The sequence below is a fragment of the Heloderma suspectum genome, chromosome 7, assembly GCF_057233095.1.
Source record: "Heloderma suspectum isolate Gila_16-S chromosome 7, 16-S_ref, whole genome shotgun sequence".
In the NCBI taxonomy this organism is placed as follows: domain Eukaryota; kingdom Metazoa; phylum Chordata; class Lepidosauria; order Squamata; family Helodermatidae; genus Heloderma; species Heloderma suspectum.
Window position 1 is genome coordinate 4,082,821 of NC_139464.1, and position 25,761 is coordinate 4,108,581.

At 55.8% G+C, this 25,761-nt stretch overlaps 1 protein-coding gene across 4 annotated transcripts in view; it reads right to left on the reverse strand.

Moving 5' to 3' along the window:
• Positions 1–25,761, reverse strand: part of FLNC (filamin C) — a 92,465-nt gene that overhangs the window by 21,353 nt on the left and 45,351 nt on the right. For 2 of the 4 annotated variants that reach the window (XM_084808907.1, XM_084808905.1), the window contains 20 exons: positions 23,906–24,099; positions 23,261–23,374; positions 22,720–22,863; positions 21,711–21,834; positions 20,764–20,924; positions 20,177–20,267; positions 19,585–19,754; positions 19,142–19,259; positions 17,865–18,127; positions 13,013–13,610; positions 11,273–11,446; positions 10,415–10,577; positions 8,728–8,888; positions 7,167–7,334; positions 5,716–5,839; positions 4,667–4,823; positions 3,851–4,040; positions 3,253–3,276; positions 689–936; positions 79–177 (listed from right to left, as the gene is read on the reverse strand). In XM_084808907.1, coding sequence (XP_084665033.1) covers positions 79–177; positions 689–936; positions 3,253–3,276; positions 3,851–4,040; positions 4,667–4,823; positions 5,716–5,839; positions 7,167–7,334; positions 8,728–8,888; positions 10,415–10,577; positions 11,273–11,446; positions 13,013–13,610; positions 17,865–18,127; positions 19,142–19,259; positions 19,585–19,754; positions 20,177–20,267; positions 20,764–20,924; positions 21,711–21,834; positions 22,720–22,863; positions 23,261–23,374; positions 23,906–24,099 — 3,485 coding nt within the window. The remainder of the gene's footprint in view (positions 1–78; positions 178–688; positions 937–3,252; positions 3,277–3,850; positions 4,041–4,666; positions 4,824–5,715; positions 5,840–7,166; positions 7,335–8,727; positions 8,889–10,414; positions 10,578–11,272; positions 11,447–13,012; positions 13,611–17,864; positions 18,128–19,141; positions 19,260–19,584; positions 19,755–20,176; positions 20,268–20,763; positions 20,925–21,710; positions 21,835–22,719; positions 22,864–23,260; positions 23,375–23,905; positions 24,100–25,761) is intronic. The other 2 variants (XM_084808908.1, XM_084808906.1) reach the window with 1 other exon arrangement.

Genomic DNA, 25,761 nt, shown 5'->3' on the forward strand with positions numbered 1-25,761 from the left:
GGGCCCCCTTTCCAGAAAGAAAGAAAGAGGTGGCAGGAGGAGACAGAAGCTGAGAGGCCAGGGCAGGGCTCCTGGTACCCAGTGCGGGGGGTAGCCACCAGCATGGTGCGCCGGGAAGGGCTGGCGGAGCTGCACGCTGTCGCAGGGCTCCTCGATGTGGGGGATGGTGTCGCAGGCCTGGCGGGAAGCAAGGGACACGTCAGCAAAGGGGCCTGCATCACACAAACCCACGGAGCAGCGGAAAGACCTTTCTCGAGATCCCATGGAAGCGGGAAGGAGCCTTTTTGAACGGGGCATGTTGGCTGTGGGAAATGGAGGCTGTGGGGAAGCAGCCTGGAGAGCTCTGAGCCTGTTGGACTTGGGGACCAGTCCACGTTGGCTGGACTCCGCTATCCTAGCCTTCCCCAGCCTCGTGCCCTCAAGATGTGTGCAGCTAAACCTCCCATCGTCCACATTTGCAGGGCACCAGGTTTGGGGAAGGACATGCGAGGCCTCATGCTACCCACCCACCCCCCCGGTCCTGCTGGAGACCTGCCTCCAGCAGTGTTCCCGAAGGCTCAGAGCTCCCTCCTTCCGCTGCTTCCAGCTCAGCGCCCAGGGAAACCTTGGTCTTGCCTGCTGGCTGATGACTGCAGGAGGCAGCCTTCCCCCCAGCCCCCCAGCCCTGCCCTGCAGGCCCCAGACTCACCACCACATGGAAGGGGCTGTTGGGGATCTGCTCGCCGCCGAAGCGGATGGTGATGACGTATTTGCCAGGCTCCGGAGCGGTGTAGTAGATGTCGAAGGTGCCGTCGTGGTTCTCCACTACGTCCACGTCCAGCTCGGCCCCATCGGGCGTGGAGACCTTGCATGTCACCTTGCCCTTCCCAGCTGCCTTGGCGTCCACCGTGATCACCGTCTCCTCCCCGATCTGGATTCTGGGGCCCAGGCAGGCACCTGCACATGAAGTGGGGGGGGGGGAGGATTGTCAGCCTACTGGGTGGGGGCCCAGCTGAGCCTTCAGGGGTTAGTTACATCATGGCCATAGAGGAGGGCGGTGAACATGGGCCTCAATATACAAAGGAGGAGCGGCCTTATTCTGTCAGGCCATCCGTCCATCCAGCTCAGCGTGGCCTACACCAGGGGTAGGAACCTCGGGCCCAGGAATCAAACCTGGCCCTGCTGCAGTCCCGATCTGGCCCTCTGGGGTCCCCCAGACAGCCATGCCCCCTTCTCCTGGCCTCACCCCTTTCCCCCCGGCCGCCGACTGTGGGTGGTTCCCTGGCTTTTCTGCAGTCCCCCACTGCCATTCTAAAAGGTCGGCATGCCCCCCCGGGGCCTCGCTCCTGGCATTAATGCCATCTATGTCTAAGAGTACTGCTGGCAGTTTGGGGTAGTTTTTGTTTTGGCCCCGCCCCTTTTGCCTTTGGCCTCACCCACTACTGGAATGCAACCACTGAAGCTTCTCCAAAACGGGATTCGGCCGGATTCGGCCATCGGGCTGAAAGAGGCTCTGCAGCCCTGACACGGGCCAGCAGCGGGGGCTCTCCGGGGGTCTTCCCCGGCCCTGCCTGGAGATGCCGGGGATCGAGGTGGGGACCGTCTGTGTGCAAAGCAGGGGTCTCTGCCACTTAGCTATGGCCCTTCTCAGTCTAGGTCTATCTAGCCCCACGCTGTCTGGCCTGGCTGGCAGCCGCTCTCCAGGCAGAGGGGCCGTTCCAGCCCGGGACCCTCCCGAAGCAGAGCACGTGCTCCGTTGCTAAGCGACGTGACCTTGGGGAGGCCTGGGCCATGAACCCCCCCCGATGGCTCCCCGATCTGTCGGCAGCCCAGTCCAGCCAAAGGCATCGTGCAGCTGCGTCCCGGCCTCCTGGCAGCGGTGCAGCTGGGTAATCCCAGACCCACGCTTCATGGATGCACGGGGGCACACAGGCAGCATTTCTCCCCTGCCCCCCGACACACCCACAGCCATCCCACTCCACAGCTGCTTCTGCGTTCCTGATACGTTAGCACGTGTGCCAACCCTGAGTTTTAAGAAAAGACTCGGAGCGTGCGCAGTTCTGCCTTAGGGGCGCACTCAAATCCGAGCACCGCTGTAACTGCGGGAATAAAATGGAGTTTGTTCCTGCTGTCCTGATGCCCTTTTCCATGCCGCTGTCTGGGGGTCATTTGGGGGTGGGGGGGCTGGCCTGGGCTCTGGCCCGAAGGACCAGGCCTCCCTGCCCCACTGCCTCCTGGCACACAACAGGAGCCACCGTGCACCGAAATCCAAGGCAGCCCCCCCCACACACACACACCCCCCTCTGTGCTTAGACTCCTGCTAGCCTAGTAGCCACTAGATGGAGCAAAAGGCCCAGAGAGACCAAGTCAGTGGATTGCAGCAGTCTTGGACTGGTGCCCGAATCCCAGCGAGGACAGGGCAGAGAGAGAGACGCAGGGAAACCAGATCTGCTGCTGCTGCAGGATAACATTGGAGCCTCCCGAGCTGCTTCCCGCTGTTGCCGGCTTTGGAATGCAGCACCGTTCAGGCAGCGCGAGAGCGGCCTGCTCCTCAGCAGCCTGAGCACTGCGGGGGGAGGCTCTGGATTCCCAGCCCCGAACTGGCTGAGGCTGTCAGCGGTCTGGCCTGGCTTGCGTTTCCCACGCAGGGGGGCCGACACAGCTGCAGACACCCAGAACCAAACACACTGGTGGGGGGCGGGGGGCGTTTCTAAAGAGCGTCGCCCGACAGCAAAGGGGGCCTGATTGCTCGCAGACACGTGGCGGGCATTCACAGCATCCCACCCCTTCTGCTGCAGCGCCTGGAACCGAGCTCAGTGCCCCCCCTTCGCGAGGTCGCCTTGCTCCTCCATCCTTCCACCTAGCTCTCATCCAGGGTGCAGAACCTCCAGCGTGGGGGCCACGCCCAGGGCCTGATCCAGCCTCCACAGGGCCAAACCCCCTTTCACCTGGCCGCTGAACACGGGATGGCTGCACGCTGTCGCACAGCCTTTTTCCCTGCTGTGAAAGGCTGAAATGCCTCACCCAAGGCTCTGTTGCCGGCAGGAAGAACTTCCAGCTAAAATATGCTGGTGTTTTGGCCCCGCCCCCTTTGCCTTTGGCCCTGCCCACCCCTGGAAGCCGTGGCCCCCCAGAGCGTCTCCCAAATGGAATTAGGCGCTGCGGCTGGGGGAGGTTCTGCACCCCTGTGCCCGATGGGAGGGAGGGAGATCCAGGGGCCGTGGGCATCTGCCACCTCCCGAGGCCCACCACAGCCATCCCATAGGCACTTACCCAATCCATGGCCTCCAATGGACACTGCAGAGACAGAAAGGAGGAGACAGCAGTGAGAAGCTGCCGTGGGGGGTTGGGGAGGGCGCCTCAGGAGGATCAGGCGGGGCGCAGGGCCATCTCCAGGAGAGGAGCTGCTTAGTGCAGACCCCCTTTTCCCCTCCTGGCAGGACTCATGTGGCTTCCCTAATGGCACCACGACAGGCAGAAATTCAACCGGTGCGACGTTACATGACATGGGGAAGAGGGAGTGGGGGATGCTTCACCTGTTGAATGTGTGCCTGTTAAAAGGCAGAAGAGCCCTATTGCGATGGAGTGGGGGAGCTACCCTAACATGAACTGGGGCCCTTGATCTGCCCTTCTCTGGGCTACCTAATTTCCTCTCGGCAAGTCCATCCGGGAAGAAGCCCCATTGCCAATCAAGCTGTTGGTGGAAGCCCAGGGAGAGAAGAGGCAAGGATCAGGCCCCCCGGGACATGTCAGTGCAGAGAGGAGAGGGACATGACGTGTCGGCTAGAGAGCCAGTTGCTGGTGTCCCTCTCCCGGAGCTGGAACTAGTTGTGCGGGGCGGGGAGGCACAGGGGTGCTGGGATCCACCCACCTGTGACCAGGCACTTGCTGGCATCTCCGGCCGGCAGGGCGTGGATGCGGAAGGGCGAGTAGGGGATCTCGTCGCCCCCATACTTGATGGTGATGGTGTAGCGCCCCGTCATGTCTGGTACGTAGGACACCGTGTACGTCCCGTCTCCGTTGTCCCGAATATTGGCCTTCTTGGGCTTGCCCTCAGGGTCCTGGGGGACAAAAAACAGGGCGGGGGGCTGTTGTCAATAGGCAGTCTTTGTACCACTACCGCCACGTGGGGGGGGCACGTGAAAGCATAAGTTTCATTTAGTCTAAAGTGGCGTCTGCAATGAAGTTTGGGGGCTCATCCAACCTGAGTCTGTCTCACATGATCCAAACACACTCGCAGATTCAGCCCCAGAACCTATTTTTCTCAGTGCCATGTCTCATGTCAAGCAATAAGAAAAGAGTGCCTCTGAGCGTATACCAAAGGCGATATCACTGTATGTCTGAGCAAGACACAAACAGTCCATATGTGTGTGGGATTAGGTGCTACTGGGTCTTTTACGCCAGAGTGGGTGTCCACCTGCAGAGATGTGAGCTCCAGCACCTCCCAAGTTAGAAACTGGCACCGAGCCCCCACAGCTGCTCCCGCCCTGTCGCTCCTCCTGTATTATCTAAGCTCAGCCCAGGGGGCCGGGGGCTGCCCAGTCCAGAAGACGTCCTGCGATCTCACACCCCACCACATTACCTTGGAGCGGCCCAGGAGTCAAGCCTCTTCTGCCCCTGCCCAGGCAGGCAGACGCCCCGCCCCGCCCGCTGCCTCCGATCCCTCACGCCGGTGCCCGGCACTCACCAGGATCTGCACGGTGAGCAGCCCCTCGCCAGCATCGCGGGCGTCGATGGTGAACTCCACGGGCAGGCTGGCGGGGATGCCGGCGGCACTAAGGCCTGGCCCGCTGGCTCGCACTTTGCTGGCATCGTGGGCTGGAAGGACCTTGATCTTAAACGGGCTGAAAGATGAGACACCCCGGGGTCAGAGAGTGCCTGCCGGGCCCTGCTGCAAACCCCCCAGCGGTGGGCGAATCGGCTGATGAGCAGGGAACTCTGGCTGGGGAAGGACACCGCCCTCCACCTTCTCCCAGGAAGAGGTCTGGGAGTCAGAGCAGGTGGGGGGCTCCCAGTCCCCCTCTAGGACTGCCCCTCAGAGGAACATCGGAGGCTGCCCTGTCCCAAGTCAGACCACGGTCCATCGAGACCAGTCCAGGCTGGCAGTGGCGCTCCAGGGTTTCAGAGAGGGCGGGGGTGAGGTGAAAGAGCCATGGCTGAGACCCTGGAGGACGAAACAATCCCAGACAAGGTGGACAGACTTGGCCTGAGGCACATCGTGCCTTCAGCCATGCCTTGTCATGGCCATTTCTCCTGGCCTGTGTTCATCCGGCCATGGGGCTGTGCCCTGGCCCGTTCCTCCATTCTGCCCTCACAGAACCTTCTAGGCCCTGGCACAGACCGAGCTCGATCCCCAGGACAATTGGCCCATGCCTGCCCAGAAGGCAGGGCTCCAGGCCAGGCTAAAAACAGAGACACCATCCAACCTGCCTCTTGCGGGGGGGGGGGGGAGCAGCTGAGATTCCTGATGGGCTGGACATCTGCCAGGGCACCTCGCTCAGTCCCTGTGGGTCGGGGAGTTGGGGGGACGCAAGATGGACAGACACAGCTGAACAAAGGCCCGGCGGGCGCTCTGTCTTGGGCACCGGGGGCATCGACAGGAGACCTTACAGGAGGCGCAGCCCTCTTTGTGGCCCAGTCCGGCTCCGCCCCCTTTGACTGAGGACCCGCGATACCTGGCGCCGACAGGGGAATCTGCCCACCGTGCCCCAACCCACGTTGCCCCACGGGGCTCACCTGCGGGGCACTTCTTGCCCGGCGTACTTGACGGAGACGGTGTACGGCCCGTCTGTGGCTGGGGTGTAGTTCACGGTGTGAGTGCCGTCTCCCTTGTCCCGCACCTCCATCGGCTCGGCCACTCCTGGGCAAGCGGCCAAGAGCAGGGAAAGGGAAGGAACCCAAGGTCAGCAGCGAATCCAGCCCTCCTTTTAACAAAGGGTGGCCGGCGGGAGGGGGCGCAGGATCGGGCCACCAACACACACCAGACTCTCCCCAAATGGGGAAGGAGAGAGCCAGCAGCCCTTTGCACTGCCCCACCGCTCTGCCCGCTGGATCGCAGCCTATGCACCCAGAGAGGGGTGGGCAGGGCTGAAAGGCTGGACCCCTGGCACTACGGAAATGCTCCAGGAAGGCACGCAAGCAGCCCCGATGCCCAGATGGGTTCTCGTCTGTGACCGGCTCCCCTCCAGTTCTGCAACCCTCCGCTGCCCAATGCTGCCCTGCTTCCTTGACTGACTCCCTCGTGCTGACCCGGAATACCCACATGGAGCCACCTCTCCCTCTGCTTTCAAATCCCTGGTTGTGGTTGTTCTGAAAAAGCCCTCCTTTTTTCCACGTAGCGTTCAGCTTAGACCTCCTCCCCTGAACACTGAGATGAAGGCCCTGTTTCTCACTGGGGTGGTCAACTGGGGCCCTGGGGCAGTATCCCCCTTCAGAATGCAGGTGGGAGGCTCATGTGGCTGAATGCCCCTCCATGCATCCCCCCCCCCGCACAGAAAAACAGCATGTCAAGCAAAGGATTCTAGTCTGACATGCTAGTTTTCTCAGTGCATGGAATGATTTCATATGGAAGAGCACAGACCAGCCTTTCCCAGCCTGATGCCCTCCAAATGTGCTAGAGTGCAATTCCCATCATTCCCAGCAAGCATGGCCAATGGCTGGGAACGATAGGAGTTGCAATCCAACACTTCTGGAGGGCACCAGGTTGGGGAAATGTGGCAAAAGCTGTCCTACACCAGATATAATTCTGGTGAAAAACAGCAAAATCATCAAGGATCTATTGCAATAAATGTTGCAATCAATTCCACACATATGCTGAAAAAGCTAAGAATGGGACAGTGAAGAAATCCCACAACTAAGCCTTGCAAATGAAGTGTACTGAGAAATGCAAAAGGCAGTTCTTCCGGTACCCCTCTTCATATCAGTTACAAGACCAGTTCTAAACGCCCTGAAGCCAAACTTAAAAGAAATGTCCGGTGCTGTGATCATTCCTATTCTGCAGAAATATTCTGCATTATTTTCCAGAGCTGGCACATGAACCAGAAAGTCCAAACCGCCCATCCCAAGAAAGAGATTTGGGATACCAGACTCTTGCCTGAGGAAGCCGCAGGACAGCCCCAGCCCATGAGAAAATGGGGAAGAAAGAGCATCAGGGAGGTTGTCTCCTTTCTCACCCCAGATCTCCGTACCTGTGGGTCCCAAGACTTTCACCTCCAGGGGGGCAACGCCGGCCTTGCTGCAATCGACGGTGAAGGTCTGGGGGACACGAGCTCTCACGCCAGCCCCCAGCCCGGGGCCAGAGCACTTCACCTTGCTGGGATCCACCACGTCTTTGACGGGGACGCGGAAGGGGCTCCCTGCAGAGGAAGGAGAGGCAGCCTGTGAGCCCCCCTCGAGAGAGCTTCAATGGCTGCAACTGCCTGTCCATCACTTGATCAATGTCCACGTCAGGCATGGACTGGCATGAGCAGCAAAGGAGCCGCCAGAGGCCGCACGCCACAGGCAGCACCTCCAGAGCCCTCGAGCACTGTGTTCTTCGGGTGGAGTCCCTTCACACATCTCAGCTGCCAGCCACACGCACCACAGACATGGCTCGATTTCTGCCCGCTTCGTTGCCGAACGGGGGAAACCGACTCTCTGGAAAAGTCCTGCACTCAAGCCCGTGTGTGGTGGCAGCAGAGGCTTGCTGGCTGTTTAAAACATGTGCGCCGCTTTTCCTGGCAGCTCAAAGCGGTTTGCAACAAAAAGAAAATGGCATCTAAACCACAAATAAACGTAACATAGAATAATCTATAAAAATAAAAGAGAATGTGCGGCTGCCTGTTCATCCATCCGTCTGCTCCATAGCGCCAAGGCTGTGAAACCTTGACACCGGAAACTTGGTACGCACACTAAGGGGACGCTGGGGGTGTGCACCTCTGAGTTATTTTGTCTTGAAAACACATTAAAAATCGAATTAATTTAAATCCATCCCTGTGGTCGACGCCTGCAACAACAGTCGCTAGGAGCAACAGCCACTTCCCTGAGCACCCGGAGTCGCTCCCCTAACCAGCCCGTAGCTTTGCTGTCCATACAGTCTGAAGCTGGGGAAGTGAGGAGGCCGAGGGAGAGAGCTGCACGCCTGCCTCTCTCCCCCTGCTGTGGAAGAACTCTCTTCGGGAGACTGGAGTAGACAGGCCCCTCCCGTCTGTCTCTCCAGGGGACAGACAGCTGCCCCACGGCAGGGGCTGTGCCTGGGGTGCCAGTGGGCCCAGCCTCACCCAGACCTGGGGGGCCCAATGTGTCCAGCTCTGACAGCAGCATACGTTTGCTTCAAGGCTTTGCTGCATCAGACTGAGGGCTTATTCCAACCACTGCGAAGCCGGCTCCGTTCACTAGTACAAAAATAAGCAACGGCAATGCAACCATGGTAGGTTAAACGCAGGGGCCCATTCATGCGATGCTGCAGTGCCCCAGTGAAACAGCTCCAAATGTGTAATAATCAAGCGCAGGGTGATCAAGCGTGTGGGGAAGCAGCCCTAGAGAAGCGGTGATGTTTTGCTGCAGCCCAGACTGGTGGGGCGGTCCACCCCCCCTCCACTGGTCCATCGAGCGTATCAAGTCCCACAGAGGAGCCACGCATGCAGAGATGTCTTAGGGGGGAAAGGTTCTGCATGCAACTGGACCGAGACCTGGTCAGCTGCCTGTCGTCGCCCTCCTCCCTTGACACATCCTGGCGGCAACCTGCCACTGACCTGCCTCTCCACCTACCAGGTATAGGGCGCCCTCCGAACGTGATGTTGACGTCATAGTCGCCGGGCGTGAAGGGGATGTATTCCACGCTGCAGCTCCCATCTTTGTTATCCTTGCATGACATTTTGGCCTCGGAGGGTCCTTCAATGGCCAAGCCAAGACCCCCAGTCCCTGCACCCCTGTGAAGAAAACATCGTCACCCAAGAGAGCCATCGCAAAGCCAGGCCCAGCTCGGCAAGGTCCGTTTCCATTTCTAGCAGGCACCAAAGCCAGTGCTGGTAAATGAACTCCTTGCCTCCAGCCCAGCAATGTTTACAAAGTCAGCAAAACCACATCACATATGAGAGGGCTGGTAGGTCAGTGGCAGGGCCCCTGCTTGGCATGCGGAAGGTCCCAGGGGTCATCCCTGGCAGTTAAAAAAAAAAAATCATTTTATCTGATGTGAAACGTGTGTTCTTTTGCCTGTCCTGAACCGCTGGGCAACCTGGAGTTCTAATGCTGTAAGGGAGAGAAGAGCATCGCTCTGAGCTCTTTCCACCCCTTTCATCATTGAGAAAACCTGGTCACATCCCCACATGGCCTTCTTTTCTAAAACTGAAAGATCTCCGGTTCTCCATGTGATGTGCTATGGCTCACCACATCAGTTAGGATTAGGAAACATCCTATAGCTGCAGGCAGGGATTCGAATCCCATAGCACAGGGGTGGGCAAAGGGCAGACCAGGATCTACTGGTAGACCTCTGGGAATGATGGGAGTTGTAGTCCAACACATCTGCAGGGCGCCAGACTGGGGAAGGATGGAGTAGACAATACTGGGCTTTATGGACCGATGGGATGACCTCGGAGAAGGCAGCTTCCTGTGCTCCCCTGAGCTCTCCATCCTTTCCTCATGATGCCCCAATCCTCTTATCATTGCTGCTGCCCCAACAAAGGCCAGAATCCGCATTTGTGCAGCCCTAACTCCAGCCGTTCTCAGCTATGCCCCAGGGCAGAGGGGGTTCTGCACATGCACAGCTCCTATCAGTGGAGCTGGCAATATTTAAAAAGGAGCTTCCCTCAGCCTGCCGGCAAGGTGAGCAGATGGGGGGGAGGCTTTTTTGGGGCAGCCCCAAGGACCCTGCCTTCCTAAGGTGGTCTGAGGATTTCCCACGATCCTCTGTGGCTCACAGCACAACGGAGCGCCCTCTGCATGGCACAGTGCTGTTCCGGAAGACTTCTCTGGGAGGTCTTTGTGTTTCTGGGATATTGGACAGCCCAGTGCTGTCGTAGAAGATATCTGGCTCCCTAGGGTGGCCATGTGTCCTCTTTTCACAGAGGGCAGAATTTGCCAGAGGATCATCCTCTCTTTCAAGGCATCCTCTGTTTGAAGGACTGCCCTGTCCAATTCTGGTTTAAAGAGAAAGAACCATCAGGACTGCTGACCATCCACAGTGAGCATCTGAGCATAGGGCCGAGCAGGCAAGCACACCACTCACCTGGTCTAAATCTTCCACACTAGGGTGAGATGCGTTGGATTTCTATTTCACGTATAGTAATGATTTCTAGATGCGCATCTGTATATAGAAATTGGCCCATGCGAAGTTCATGCCAGTCCCTGTCTTTGGTTGTCTTCTCTGGCGATGGCCAGGGGCCTGCCCTTCTTTCCTCTTAGCCACGTTACAGCCACTGGGCCCGGCTTGCGCCTGGGGCAAAGGGAGGATGGGTACCTGGTTTCCACAGTGAAGCGGTTCGATTTGTTCACCAGCCCGCCCTCGAGGCCGGGGCCGTAGGCACGGACGCGGCTGGGGTCGCAGCCCTCGGTCACGCCCACCCGGAAGGGGCTCTTGGGCACTGGCACGTCATCGTACGTCACTTCCACGAGGTGCACACCTGCGGGAGCAGACAGGCAGGCAGGCGTACAGCATCCCATCGAGTCAATCAGGTTGTGCTCCATCACTATGCCCCTTGGCAGACTCCACCTGCCACTCACCTGACCGGTATAGGGCAGCTTTCTGAATTCTAGGTGTTTGATAGGTTCCTCCATAATTATGGCCCTCCCCACAACACTTGCCCCATAGCCAGGGGCCTCCCACTGTGCTACACCTACAGTGCCAGGTGAACAAATTCAGCATCTTGAGAATCTTTGTATTCTTTTTTTTTTTAGAAGAAAGAAAGTAAGTTGCTAGCCCTCAGGGCTGTGAAGGTAGGCACGATAGCGTGTGGCCAGCAGCTGCTGAAACCTCAGAAGCCAGAAAAGGGCTTCTGCAGGATTTCTAAGAGGCAAGGGGTGGGACTTCTGCAATCTGCTCCTGGCACTCCCCGTGTAACCAGGGAAGCAGAATGAATTACGCAAATAAATAGGAGCAAAGAGGCTGACTTTGCACTGTACATGTAGCTGGCAGAATTCTGATTGCCGTGCGCCCCGCTGGCTCTTTGCCTCTTGGAGCTCTGGGATCCAGGGCTTCACAGCTCTGCCCCGACTTCAGACCAGAGGGAGGGAGAAGGGTCACCCAGCACATTAAGGCAGGGAGGGGGACTGCCAGGGAACAGAGGCGGGGGGGTGCACATGGCAAGAGGAGCCTTACCATCCTCGTAGGGCGTGTACTGGACCCGGTAGGTGCCGTCTCCGTTGTCGGTGATGTACGTGTCCGTCTTGGCACCGGAGGGGTTGATGACGCGCACCTTGATGTGGCTGCCGCCAGTCTTGGTGAGCGAACGAGCATCCACCGTGAACTCCGTGGTGACCTCACGCAGAACACCTGGGGGGAGATAGGGGAGGATTTAGGATTCCCAGCCATCCGGGTTCGCTCTGGGTGGCGACTTGGATTTTATCTCCCCTTGGGACTGGAAATGTATTTCCTACTTGAGGAACACAAGAGTGGAGCATGAGAGAAGAGTCTTTGGTTCATCTGGAGCACCTCTCTCTTCAAGGCTCAGCAAGGAAGGGTGAGGGCACCGTGGTAACTTGTGCCCAGAGAACACCTGCCTTGCCAAGTAGGCTACAGAACACACCATGAGCTTGCCGAAGATGATTTTTGCTGACCTCCACAGGATTAGTTGGTGGCGTTCTGTAAAATGCAGGCTTCACCAACCTGGTGCCCTCCTGATGTGTTGGACTACAACTCTCATAATTCCCTAATTCAATGGCCATGCTGTCTGGGAATTATGGGACTTGCAGTCCAACACATCTGGAGGGCACCAGGTTGGTGGAGGCTGGGTGAGCCAGAGACTGCTCTGTGTGACTTGGAATGAGGAGAAGGGTTTACTGGCAGCTTCTCTGTGTATGACTCTGATTTAGAGAGATGCCACGCTCTGTGAGAAATGGAGAATCCTTGGAGTCCTGCAACTCTCTCTGGTTTCTTACCAGCATCTGGTAAGGTCTACTACTGTCAGAAATACACATGAGCAAAGCTGATGGGTGGGAAAACCCGCTGCTGTAACCCAATGGTCTCCGAGAAGGCCGCTGTGACTGCAGTCTCAATGTGCACAGAAGGGAGGTGGGGGACAAAACCCTTTTTTTCACTCTCACTGGTTAAAGCAGCCAAAGGAAGAGAAAAGAGAGAGGAGGGGAGTGACAGATATAACAGAAGCAGAAAGTTGGAGAGAGAAGATACACTGACAGATCAGCAGAAGAGAAAACGGAGAAGAAAAGCAATACAAATTAACCAAAAAAGAGCGGCTTGGTTTATAAAGGGTAAAATTAGGTGAAATATAGATAGATAAAATATAGATAAAGATGAATTATCTATATTTTTTATCTAAAAATCTACAGATGAAGATAGATAAATAGATAGACAGAGTCTGCCCACCCCCTCAAATCCATGTTCTCCATGCCAGGGGTGGGAAACCTCAGGTCTGCAGACCAAATCCAGCCTTCCTGGGGTCCCCAGATTGCCACACCCCATTTTCCTGGCCACACCCCTTTCCCCCGACTGCCAATCATTTGGTGGTTTTCCAGCTTTTGCCATTGTTTTCCCATTCTAAAAGGCTGAAATGCTTCTCTGGCAGGAAGAGCTTGAAGATAAAATATGCTGGCAGTTTGGTATTTTGGCCCTGCCCTTTTGCCTTTGGCCCCGCCCACCACAGGTATGTGACCCCCGAGAGAATCTGCAGAATTGAATTTGGCCCTTGGGCTGAAAGAAGTTCCCCACTCCTACTGTACACCCGCCTCCCCCAACCTGGTGCCCTCCAGATGTGTTAGACCACAACTCCCAGCATGCCCCAGCCAGCCATATCCCCTAATATCGATTTGGTGAGCAGGGATGAACAGGGAAGGGATGAACAGGGAAGGGAAGCCCAGAGCCCAGTAGCTCCCCACAGCATACCTCGCGGCTCCACTCCAGGCCCAAAGACCTTGACGTTGCTGGTATCCACAGCGGGATCGACATGGACGCGGGCGGGGAACTTGGGCACGGGGTGCCCGCCGTACTTGATGGTGATGGTGTAGGTGCCGGGGAAGGAGGGGATGTAGGTGATGCTGTAGGTGCCGTCGCTGTTGTTCTGGATCAGCACCTCTGCCTTGACCCCGGAGTCGGAGATGATCTCGATGGTGAGCTCGGCATCGCCCGCCTTGGAGCAGTCCACTGTGAAGGTGGCCACCTCGCCCACCTTGCCACGCTCCAGGCCGGGCCCGCTGGCCGTCACCTTGGACGGGTCGAAGACGGGCTTGATGTCCGCCTTGAAGGGCGAGCCGGGGATGTGCGTGTCGGCAAAGAGGATGTTGATGGCGTACTCGCCCGGCTCAGTGGGCAGGTACGAGACGGAGCACGAGCCGTCGCCGTTGTCCTGGCACTCGATCTTGGCCTCGCAGGGGCCCTCCACAGTCAAGCCCAGCCCACCGGTGCCGGCCCCTTTGGTGTCAATAGTGAATGGCGCTGGCTTCCCGACAAAGCCGCCCTTCAGCCCTGGCCCATAGGCACACACCTGGAAGGCGAGCGGGGTGTGAGTGCCGTGCCCACAGTGCCCCCTCGGCCAGAGCCTCTGCAGGAACTGCCCATGCTGGCAGCGCCCCCTAGTGCAGGGCTGGGGAATGGGACGGGTCTGCGGAGGGGACAGGTTGCCCCTGGGACCAATCCGGCTGCGGGGCCCAGATGTTTTGGCCTACAACCCCCATCATCCTCATCACTGGCTAGGCTGGCTAGGGCTGACGAGAGTTGTAGGCCAAATGTCTGGTGGGCCACAAGTTGGCCACCCCTGCTCTACACTGATTGGCTGAGCTCTCCCAGGTGTCGGACAGGAGTGTTTCCCAGCCCTACCTCGAGATGCTGGGGATCGAACCTGGGACCTTTAAAGGGGGAGTAGACAAGATCAGGGGGAGGATACAGCTGTCAGTGGCTACGAGTCCTGATGGCTATCTGCTACTTCCAGAATCAGGGGCAGTCTGCCTATGTACATCGGTTGCTGGGGAACATGGGCGGGAGGGTGCTGTTGTGCTCATGTCCTGCTTGTGGGTCTCCCATGGGCAGCTGGGCAGCCACTCTGGGAACAGAATGCTGGACTCCATGGACCCGTGGTCTGATCCAGTGTGGCTGTTCTGATGGTCTTAATACAGTCCCTGGTTCAAATCTCAGCTCAGCCACTAGGTGACCTTCCTAAACCTTCTACATGGGCTTAAACAAGCCACTGTTCTCTCAGCCTTCTGGCCCTCCCCCTCATCTGCAGGGGGGGGGGGTAATATTGTCCTACCTTGCAGGGCTATTGTATGAATTCCTTAGACCCAGTTTATACTTTCAGCAAAATCTACCTGGACCATAGAAGCAAGCAAGCTCCCAGAGAGCGAGTGATCAGAGCAAGTGAACAGGGAGAGCAAACAGGAGTTGGCGGGGGGGGGGGGTTGGCAGGGGAGGTCAAGGCGGAGGCCCCTAACATTTCTTATTTATTTATTTTATTTTATTTTAACATTTTTTTCATTTTTTAAATTTATTTGTCTTGTTACACACACTTCCATACCAGCGGGACTGTTTTTAACCTGCAGTGAGTAGAGGACCAGGCACAGGCTACTCTAGAAAAACCAGAAAGCTAGACACAAAAGGGGAAAAGAGACTATGGAAGGACAAGACTCTCCAGTGGTGGTGACCTGCAAGGTGTGTGCAATGTTTGTTTTCTTGCCGGAGAACAACATGGCCTACACCTGCAACAAGTGCAAGTTGATCACGCTGCTGGAGGAAAAAGTAAGTGGACTGGAGCGGCGACTGTCGACCCTCCGGGGAATAAGAGAACACGAAGAGTTCTTGGACAGAATGGGGGAACTACAGCAGCAAAGGGCAGACCAGAAGCTTGAAGAGCAACAGCAAGATGAGGCAGTGGGAAATGCTGAGGTGAAGAAAAATGGAGTAGAGGATACTCCTTGGAAAAGGGTGACAGTTAGGAGCAGAAGAACTAGACGCCACTCTGCACCAGTGGAAGCAGTGGAACTATGGAACTGTTTCCAGGTACTTGAGGAGGAGACTGGAGGACAGCCTGCAGAGGAAGAACCACAGGGGAACCTGCATGAGAGTGAGCAAGAGGCTGAAGGTCAGTCAAACAGAGGCAATGAAACCCAGGCCTACAACAAGAAGATAAGAGTGGTAGTAGTGGGAGACTCCTTGCTGCGTGGGATCGAGACCCAAGTATGTCGCAAAGACCTGTGGACTCGCCAGGTATGTTGTTTCCTGGGAGGACAAATTAGAGACGTGACTGAAAGGCTGCCTGCACTCATAAAGCCCACTGACAGGTATCCCTTTCTTCTCATCAATGTGGGAACAAATGGTACTGCCAAGCACAGCTGCAAAGACATCACATCAAACTTTGAAGCTTTGGGATGGAAACTCAAGAACTTTGGGGCCCAGATGGTTTTCTCATCCATCCTTCCAGTAGTTAGAAGAGGGATAGAAGGGGAAAGAAAAATACTCCGGGTGAACAACTGGCTATGAAGATGGTGCTGGCATGAGAGATTTGGATTCTGGGACCACGGGCTACACTTCCGGGAAGATGGACTGTTGGCAAGGGACGGGTTGCACCTCACAAAGGCTGGGAAGAATGTGTTTGGCCACAGCATGAAGAACTTCATCGGGAGGGTTTTAAACTGAATCCTACGGGGGAGGGAGATGAAAAGTTGGGGGTAACAATGGACCAAGGCTCATGCACCGCAACGGAAACAACAGCTCTGATAGCACCCAATCATAGTCTTCAGAAACATGTGGGAAGAAAGCCAGACCATGAAGCACATAGTCTTTGATGTCTATACACTAATGCCCAAAGTACGGAAAACAAACAGAACGAACTTGAACTCTTAATACGGGAGGGAAATTATGACTTGATAGGTGTAACTGAGACTTGGTGGGATGACTCCCATGACTGGAATACAGCAATTGAAGGATATAACTTGTTCAAAAAGAACAGGAGGAACAGAAAGGGAGGTGGGGTTGCACTGTATGTGAAAAATATGTATCTCTGCACAGAAATACAGGAGGATGAGCTTGGTAGCCCCATCGAGAGCATCAGTCTTAAAATAAATGGAGCAAAGAATAAAAGAAACCTGGTGGTCGGAGTCTACTGTCGGCCACCCAATCAAGGGGAAGATGAGGATGAAACTTTTGAAAAGCAAGTAGCCAATGTTTCAAGGAAGCTTGATGCAGTAGTAATGGGGGACTTCAATTTCCCCAATATTTGTTGGGAGACAAATTCTGCAAAACATGGCCCCTCCAAGGGATTCCTGACTTGTGTGGCAGATAACTTCCTCCTAGAGAAAGTAGAGGAAGGAACTAGAGGATGGGCTATCCTTGACTTGATCCTAACCAACAGAGATGACTTAGTGGATAAAGTAGCAGTTACAGGAACTCTGGGGGAAAGGGACCATGTTATACTGGAGTTCTTGGTTCTAAAGGAAGGAAAAGCCGAGTGTAGCCAAACCCGTACCCTGGATTTTAGGAAAGCTGATTTTAATAAATTCAGAACAATAAGTAAGGTCCTAACTGTGGATCCACCGGACTGTTGTTTCATCTAGCCCACTTTGAGCTAGTTTGCTCATCAGGATATCATGGGGCACTTTGTCGAAAGCTTTGCTGAAGTCGAGGTGTATGATGTCCACAGGATTTCCACAGTCCACAAGGGAGGTGACCTGATCAAACAATGAGATCAGTTGGCTACAGAATCGGACTCAAAGAGTGCTTCTCAATGGGATCTTCTCAAACAGGGGAGAGGTAACGAGTGGGGTACTGCAGAGCTCAGTCCTGGGCCCAGTGCTCTTCAACATTTTTATGAATGACTTGGAGGAGGAGGTGCAGGAAATGCTGATCAAATTTGCAGATGACACAGAATTGGGCAGGATAGCTAATACTTTGGAAGACAGAAACAAAATTCAAAGTGATCTTAATAGACTGGAGCACTGGGCAGAAAACAACAGAATGACATTGAATAGGGATAAATGCCAAGTTATTTATCCCTATACTCAGCACTGGTTAGGCCTCCTCTGGAGTACTGTGTCCATTTGTGAGCGCCACACTTTAAGAAGGATGCAGACAAGCTGGAGAGGGTTCGGAGAAGGGCAACAAAGACGATCAGGGGACTGGAAACAAAGCCCTATGAGGAGAGACTGAAAGAATTGGGCATGTTTAGCCTTGAGAAGAGACGACTGAGGGGAGATATAATAGTGCTGCTCAAGTACTTGAAAGGCTGCCACAGAGAGGAAGGCCAGGATCTCTTCTCGATCATCCCAGAGTGTAGGACACGGAAGTGACAGGAAGCCAGATTCCGGCTGAACATCAGGAAAAACTTCCTGACTGTTCGAGCAATACAATGGAACCAATTACCTGGGGAGGTGGTGGGCTCTCCCACACTGGAGGCATTCAAGACGAGGCTGGACAGCCATCTGTCAGGGATGCTCTGACCTGGATTCCTGCATTGAGCAGGGGGTTGGACTCGACAGTCCTGTAGGCCCCTTCCAACCCTACTATTCCATGATTCTATGATTCTATACCACTGGTTGGCCCCTGTGTGAACAGAATGCTGGACGAGACAGACCCTTGGTCTGATCCAGCATGGCACCCTGTCACAGCGGCCCCATCTTGGGCCACGAGAAGGGAGCCAGGGTTGCCCCTGTGCTGCTCCAGCCCAGCCACCCTGCACAGAGGCTCAGCTTGCCAAGGGACTGTCTGCTTGCGTGGTTCTTCTGCTGCACGCCCCGCACAGGGCACTCACCTTGGAGGGGTCTGGGGGCATGACGGCCTCAACGGCGAACGGGCTGCCTGGCACAGGGTGTCCGTCGTACGTGACGTCTACCTTGTAGGGCCCCTCCTCGGGCGGCATGTACTTCACAGAGTGGATGTCGCTGGTGGTGCCTGTCTCCACCTTGCAGGGGATGGGGCGGCGGGAGGGCGAGCTGATCTTGACGTCCACCTGCCCTTGCCCACCAGCTCCCTTCGTGTTGATAGCAAACTCTTGATCGCGACCTACGTCCACCTCTGCAGGGAGGGCAGAAAATGGGCTGGAATCGGTGGGCCTGGCCAGTGAGGCAGAATTACCACCTCCCGTAACAAAATGCAAACACCTAGTGCTGAAACGGGTAGCCAGCAGCGTTTGAAGACGAAACCCAAACAAGGGTCCCTTTGGCGCCTATCACCAAATTAATTCAGAGGATTAAACTCTGCAGGATTTGGAGGCAACCCATAAGTGAGCTTGCCTTTCAGGAGCATTATATACGTACACTGATTATAAGTCTATGGGTGGCTCTTATGAGTAACCGGTAGAACCACAATGCCTATGCAAGACCTTAGGAGCCGTACAAATGAAAATTTGCTAAACGTCAGCTGCTACATTTGCCAGGAAACAAAGTAGCAGACAGCTGGTGTGGTCTATGGGAGGCATCATACAGCCCAATCCAAGATATATATGTTTACACAGCAGCAAGCCCCACTGAGTTCAATGAAGCTCACTGCCAAGCAGGTGTACCTAAGATAGAAGCCTTATGCATTTGTTAGTTTAATTCCTGTTCAGCCTTGCCAGGGGAGTGCGTTTTGAAGGGAGGCAAGTTTGAAAATATCTCCCCTGGTTTCCTGAACTGTTTCCTCATAGGTCAGCTGCGTGGGACATGGGGAGGAGCCTTCGGGGTCCAGGGAAGGATCCTAAATCTCCTCCGTTCAAATTTTCAAAAGTTGGCGGATGTGCGCAAAGCTTCACTGAAGTACCACGAACTGTTCTGGGTACATGGAGACCATGTAGCGGAGGGGTGGGCAGAGAGTAGCTCTCCAGGTGTTTTGGACATCAGCTCCCAGCATTCCTGCTCATTGGCCGTGCTGGCAGGGGCTTCTGGGAGTTGAAGTCCAGAACACACGGAGATCCACCTTCTGCCCATCCCAATGTAGAACGCTGCCAGGTGTCACAGTGCCCAGAGGTGTCTCCAGCCCATGCCAAGCCACCCCCTGGCAAATGCTGCCCGTATCCCCACCCCTCCCTACTCCACTCCCCACCCTACTCACTGCTGTTGAGTCCTTGCACTTTGACCTTGCTGAGGTCGAGGGGCGGAGCCACGTTGACCGGGAAGGGGCTTTTGGGAATGGGGTCTCCACCATATGTCACTGTCACTGCCATGTTACCCTAGTGGGGTGGGGGGAGAAAGCAGATCAATGTCAGGCGCCAAAAATTTATGTGTGTTCCACACACATACACGCATACACACACACACACACACACACACACAGAGCGATGCACACACAACTACAACTCCAGGAAAGGAAAGATTGCAGACATGCCCAGAGGGCTCCATGCAAGCCGTTCTGGTCCAGGTTTTTTTCGGGGGTGGGGGAGTAAGTTGGGGAGGCTTTAAACTCAGTGAGGGGGTGTGTCCTAAGACACTCTGGGAGCCCTTTTGGATAACCAGCTGGGGAACGTGCTGGACAGGGGCGGGGGGGCGCCACTGCACCTGCTGCATGGCTGTGTACTTGACAGTGTACGAGTAGTCGTGGTTGTCGATGATCTCGAAGTCGCGCACCACCTCGCCCTTGGCGGCCCCAGCAAAGTGCACGTCCAGCTTGGCTTTGCCGGCCCCCTTGGTGAAGACGGTGAAGTGGGTGGGCTTCCCGACCTCCACGCCTGGGAAGGAAAGGCCCCCACGGGGCAGAGGCACTCAGCTCCCAGCTTTCGCGCTTTCCTCCTTGCGGAGGGCCCAGGGATGGAGGCTGCCCCCCTGCCCCCAGAGGACACAGGTGCTGAGCACTTTGCAGTGGACCGTGCTGGCTGGGGGCTCATGGGAGCCGTCGTGCAACACATCTGGGGGCGCCAGTTAGGTGAGGCTGCTGTGGGTGGCATCCACTGCTAAACCCCCTACCTCCCCCCCCGGGACTCTCTGAGCCCCTGGGAGTTCTGGCCTTTGGAGAGAGACCCCTTGTGAAGGTCCTTTCCCCCATCAGTCCCTTGACTCCTGCCCTCAGAGAGTTGCCTCTTCCCGGACCCCCAGCCTGCCTTGTCCTCGGTGCGCCGGTCCCCTTCAGCCCCACCCCTCGGCCTCTGCTCACCTGTCCGGCTGAGCCCAGGCCCCTCCGCCTTCACTTTGCTGGCCTCGTGGGAGGGGTCCACCTTGATGTGGAAAGGGCTGATGGGGATCTCCTGCAGGGCAAAGCAGAGCACAGGGCTGAGGCAAGGTTGGCAGGGGGAGGAACCCTGCTGCCCCCCAGCTCCGGCCCCCTCCACGCCCCCCCCCTCAGCAAGCCCACCTTCTCACCACCATGGTCACCCGCTGCTCTCGCTCCTCCTCCCCTCGTCATGGCTCCCGCTTGCCCGCTTGGCAGGTGGAGCGCCAGGGAGCAGGGAGGCCGCGGCATCTCCTGCTGCTCCTTCTGGTCTGGGCCAGAGCGAGAGGCAGGGGAGCAGGCCGGCTGAAAGGTGAGGGGGAGGAGCAGCTCCGGGGGGCTCTGGTCAGTGGCCCTCGGCAGGTGCCCAAGCATGGCCACCCTTGACACCGGCCTTGGGGGAGGCCCCGTCCTTCAGCCCGCCACTGGCAGAGCAGGGGAAGCCACCGTCTTCCTCCAGGCCCTGCCTCCCTCTCCAACGGGGGGGTGCCGGGGGTCCAGGAGGCCTGGGTGCGGAGGAGGGGGCCGCTTACCTGGTTGGCAAAGAGCACCATGATGGTGTGGCGCCCGGGGCCGGGGGGGGTGTACTTGACGGTGAAGGTGTCGTTGTCGTTCTTGATGATGTCGAAGTCGATGTCGGCCTCCGTCGGCCCCACCACGCCGGGGGCGCACTTGATGCCGATGCTGACGTCCCCTGAAAGACAGACGTGGCGCTGCTCCGTGAAAGGGAGTTGCCGTTCTGCCTCCGGAAGGCGCCAGGCTGGCGGCTGTCGCGCTAGTTGGTGTCCAACAAAACCTTGGCTCTTGGGGGCGTCCTGCCTTAGGACCTGCCACTTGACGCTTGGCTCCCTCAGTCGTTGCACGGGCATGTTGGGGATCCCTCCCCGTGCTGGCCTGGACAGGCCGGAGGCGGGAGGCGCGCAGGCCGGCTCCAAGGGAGACGCCGCCCCAAACCTGACCCCTCCTTTCTCCAAGCATGCTCACCACCGCACGCGCATGCAGCGGCAGCATGTTGTGGCCGACAGCGTCTTTGGGAAGGGGAGCACCCGGAGGCGCCGACGCCCCGTTCAAATCCCCAACATGCCCGTGCAACGACTGAGGGAGCCAAGTGTCAAGTGGCACGTCCTAAGGCAGGACGCCCCCAAGAGCCAAGGTTTCGTTGGACACCGACGGCCATGCTGGCTGGGAATTATGGGAGTTGCCGTTCTACCTCTGGAAGGCGCCAGGCTGACGAAAACTGAAGTAGCACTTTGGCAACAATTCCCGGCCAGCGCAAGCTAAACTATACAGGAAATTTGAACCCTGGACCAAGAGACCAAAGCATCTTTCAAGTCACTTGTTGCCTCAGGTAAGCCCTGAAAGAAGCCCCTTGGGAAGCCTGGTGGCGCCTTATCGAGAGAGGCGACCACCGATACAACAACCTCCTCTCCCGGACCGGCTGCATCCTTGCGCTCCCGATCAGAGCCGCGGCCTGCCTCACCTTGCCCGGCCTCGCTGCAGTCCACTGTGAAGTAAGTGGGCTCATTGGCCTTCAAGCCCGTTTTCTCAACTCCAGGACCGTACACCTTGACTTTGTTCGGGTGGCTGCCTTCGCCAACCATTACCTGCCGGGAGGAAAAGGGGGGATATTAATGGGCAGGATTTAGAGGGCCTGGGGGTGGGCAGGGGGGCTTTCCATAGCTTCAGGAGGGAAATGCCAGGAAGCCAATGGTAGGCTGTGTGAAATACACCGTCATATGACACATCATAAGAACATAGGTCAGGGATGCTGTGACTTGGATTCCTGCATTGAGCAGGGGGGTGGACTCGATGGCCTTGCAGGCCCCTTCCAATCCTACTATTCTATGATTCTATGATAAAAGGAGCCGTTTTAGAGACCTTGTTCTAGGTTACTATGGCTGTGCTGTTGTATTTTATTCTTTGAAATATTTGCATTGTATCTTATATTTTTAACTGTAATTTAAAATGGCATTTTAGTTTTTTAACTGGTTGTAATGCACTCAGAGAACATTTGTTATTGGACAGATTAGAAATGTACTAAATAAATAAAATGCTGAATCAAAGCAGAGCCTTCTCTAGTCCAGCAATATGTTCCCATAGTGGCCAACCAGTTGCCTAGAGGAAACCCACAAGCAGGACACGAGTGCAACAGCACCCTCCTGCCCATGTTCCCCAGCAACTGGTGTATGGAGACATACTACCTCCGGTACTGGAAGTAGCACAGAGCCATCAGGACTAGTAGCCATTGCTAGTCTTCTCCTCCAGGAATTTGTCTAAACCCCGGAAGTGGATTCCATAGGTTAATGATGTGCTGTGTGAAGAAGTCCTGCCTTTGATCTGTCCTGGATCTCCCACCAATCTGCTCCATCATGGGGCTATGCCCGCCCCTGGCCCCTGACATGCGCCGGCTAGAAGCCAAAAGGCTCAGCGACCCAACGCCTGGCCTGGCTCCAAGGTCCGACGCTCCTGCCCCTGCAAGTGCCGCTCACCCGGAAGGGGCTCTTGGGAATGTTGACGCCTCCCCAGCTGATGATGATGGTGTGCTTGATGGGCTTGGTGGGGACATAGACACAGGAGAAGGTCCCATCGCCGTTGTCCTTGACCTTGATATCAATGGGGACGCCTTCCGCATCCTGGAAAGAAGACAGCCTTTCATATAAAAGCCCGTTTCTGGGTTCCTTCTCTTGGTCACCCTCAAGGGTGGCTAAGAAATGGAAACCAGGGGAAATCAATTGGACAAAAGCACGGAAGCTGCCTCCATTTCCAGGCTCAGGTTCTACTGGATCAAGGAATGGGATTTGGAAGTGTTTGCAGAAGCACCCTTAGGTGAGGACGGAAAAAATGGCCAACCACGAGCCTCGCCTGTAGCTCCTCCTCTCCCTCGATGCACCTCAACCTCCAGCTCACCCCTCGAAGACGGAAAGAGCGTCGGAGGCGGAGGCAAGTCCCGGGCTGTCATCCGAGAGCGACTCCTTGTGCCAAGCAGCAGGGGGGCGGGGGGGGTGACACACAGCGCCCTTTGCTACCTACCTGGGCATAGATCTTGAGCTCTGCCTTCCCTGCTCCTCTGGCGTCGATGGTGAACTCTGCTGGCTTGTTCACGATGCAGCCAACGGGCTCCAGGCCCGGGCCAAATGCTTTTACCTGGAGGGGGGCAGCGGAAGACCACGGCATTAGGGCCAGACAGGCACAGCCCCGGATGCTCCAACGGCTGTCAGGGCTCTGCTGCTGCAGCAATGCCGCAACGCCTCCTCGACGCTCCTCCTCCTTCGCTCGTGCTAGATTTGTCTTAGACATCCCTCTCTCAAAAAAGACTCAAGGCATCATGCAACAAAATGAAGATATACAAAACTTAAAATCAGTTAAAAAAGAGTTACCCACTCAAATGCCAGCACCCCAAAAAACAACTGAAACATCAGTGGCAAACAAAACAGTTCAACTGATGCATTAAGCAGCCCACCATCAAAAGCCTGGGAACAGAAGAATAGTCTTAACCTGAGGCTGAAAAGATGGCAGTACTGGTGTGGGGCATCAGGGCCCCCCCCCCGTCACCATCTTCCGAGACGCCTTTGGAAGAGGTGCTTGGAGGAGGGCCTCAGCTGCTGATTGCAGGGTACGGGAGAGTGGTTGCTGATGTGGGCAGAGGCTCTGGGAGCCAGGCTGAGGAAGGCCTACCTTCTCTGGGAAGTACTCGTTGGTGGCGGGCATGATGTGGGCAATGAAGGGGCTGTCCTTGATGTCCTCGTCATCGCAAATCACGTGCACAGCATACTCGCCTGGCTCCGTGGGCCAATAGCGGACATCGCAGGACCCATCCCCTTTGTCATCACACTCAATCTTGGCCTGCGAGGGGCCCTCGATGGAGAAGCCTGCAGGGAGAGAGGTGGGAGGCAAGCAGCTTAGGCTGAGAGCAGACAGTATGAGGGGCAGCTCCTTGGACCACTGGCTCACAGCATGGTTGTGCACAGGAAAGCGGTGATGCAGGTGAGCAGGGCCCACAACAGAACGTTGCGCTGCATCCCCACCTCCTAGCACGGCCTTCCTGAGCCGCATGCCCTCCAGATGTGCTGGACTGCAACTCCCATCATTCCCAGCTAGGATGGCTAACATATCCCCACCCCATTTTGTCTCCATTTGCGTCTGCACTCACCACCTGAGTTTGCTGTTAGAGGGAGGGATTTGTGATAAAACACTGAAATAGTCTAAAACCCAGCCAATGGATTCCACCTATATTTTTGTCTGTAAAAGGGGGGGGGGAGTTTAATTAGACTTAAATTCAAGGCACAATTACAAACAATTCCAACAAGAAGAAAAGGTGACAACAGAAGAAGCCAATGTGGCTTCACAAAAAGCTTAGAGATGACCCGAAAACAAAGAAGGACACATATAGGAAGTGGAAAGAAGGCCAAGCAACAAAGGAAGAGTACAGGCAGGTAGCACAGAATTGCAGGGATGGTGTCAGGAAGGCTAAAGCTGAGAATGAGCTGAGGTTAGCAAGGGATGTTAAAAACAACAAAAAGGCTTTCTTCAGCTACATGCATAGTAAAAGACAGAGGAAAGAAATGGTGGTTCAGCTAATAAATAAGGATGGCAAAACAATAACAGATGACAAAGAAAAGGCAGAGGTGCTCCATTCCTACTTTGGCTCAGTCTTCTCCCAAAAGAGGGTCTATGACCCCCCTGGCAAAGACGAAGTACAGGCTGAAGGGGCAGGATTGCAGCTTGAGATTGATAGGCATATGGTCAAGGAACACCTCATTACTTTGAATGAGTTCAAATCTCCAGGGCCAGATGAACTGCACCCTAGAGGAATAAAGGAACTGGCAGAAGAACTCTCAGAACCGCTGTCTATTCTCTTTGAGAAATCATGGAGGACGGGGGAAGTGCCAGATGACTAGAGGGAACTACAGTTGTCCCTATCTTCCAAAAGGGTAAAAAGGAGGAACCTGGGAACTACAGACCAGTCAGTCTGACATCAATCCCTGGGAAAATTCTGGAGCAGATGATAAAGCAATCCATCTGGAAGCACCTTGAAAACAATGCAGTGATTCCTTGAAGCCAACATGGATTTGTCAAAAACAAATCCTGCCAGACGAATCTGATCTCATTCTTTGATCACGTAACCTCCCTTGTGGACTGTGGCAATGCTGTAGACATCATATACCTCGACTTCAGCAAAGCTTTCGACAAAGTGCCCCATGATATCCTGATGAGCAAACTAGCTCAAAATGGGCTAGATGAAACAACGATCCGGTGGATCCACAGTTGGCTACAGGACCGGGCTGAAATAGTGCTTATCAATGGGACCTTCTCAAACTGGGGAGAGGTAACAAGCAGGGTACCGCAGGGCTCAGTCCTGGGCCCAGTGCTCTTCAACATTTTTATTAATGACTTGGAAGAGGAGGTGCAGGGAATGCTGATCAAATTTGCAGTTGACACAGAATTGGGTGGGATAGCTAATACTTTGGAAGACAGAAACAGTGATCTGGATAGACTGGAGCGCTGGGCAGAAAACAACAGAATGACATTGA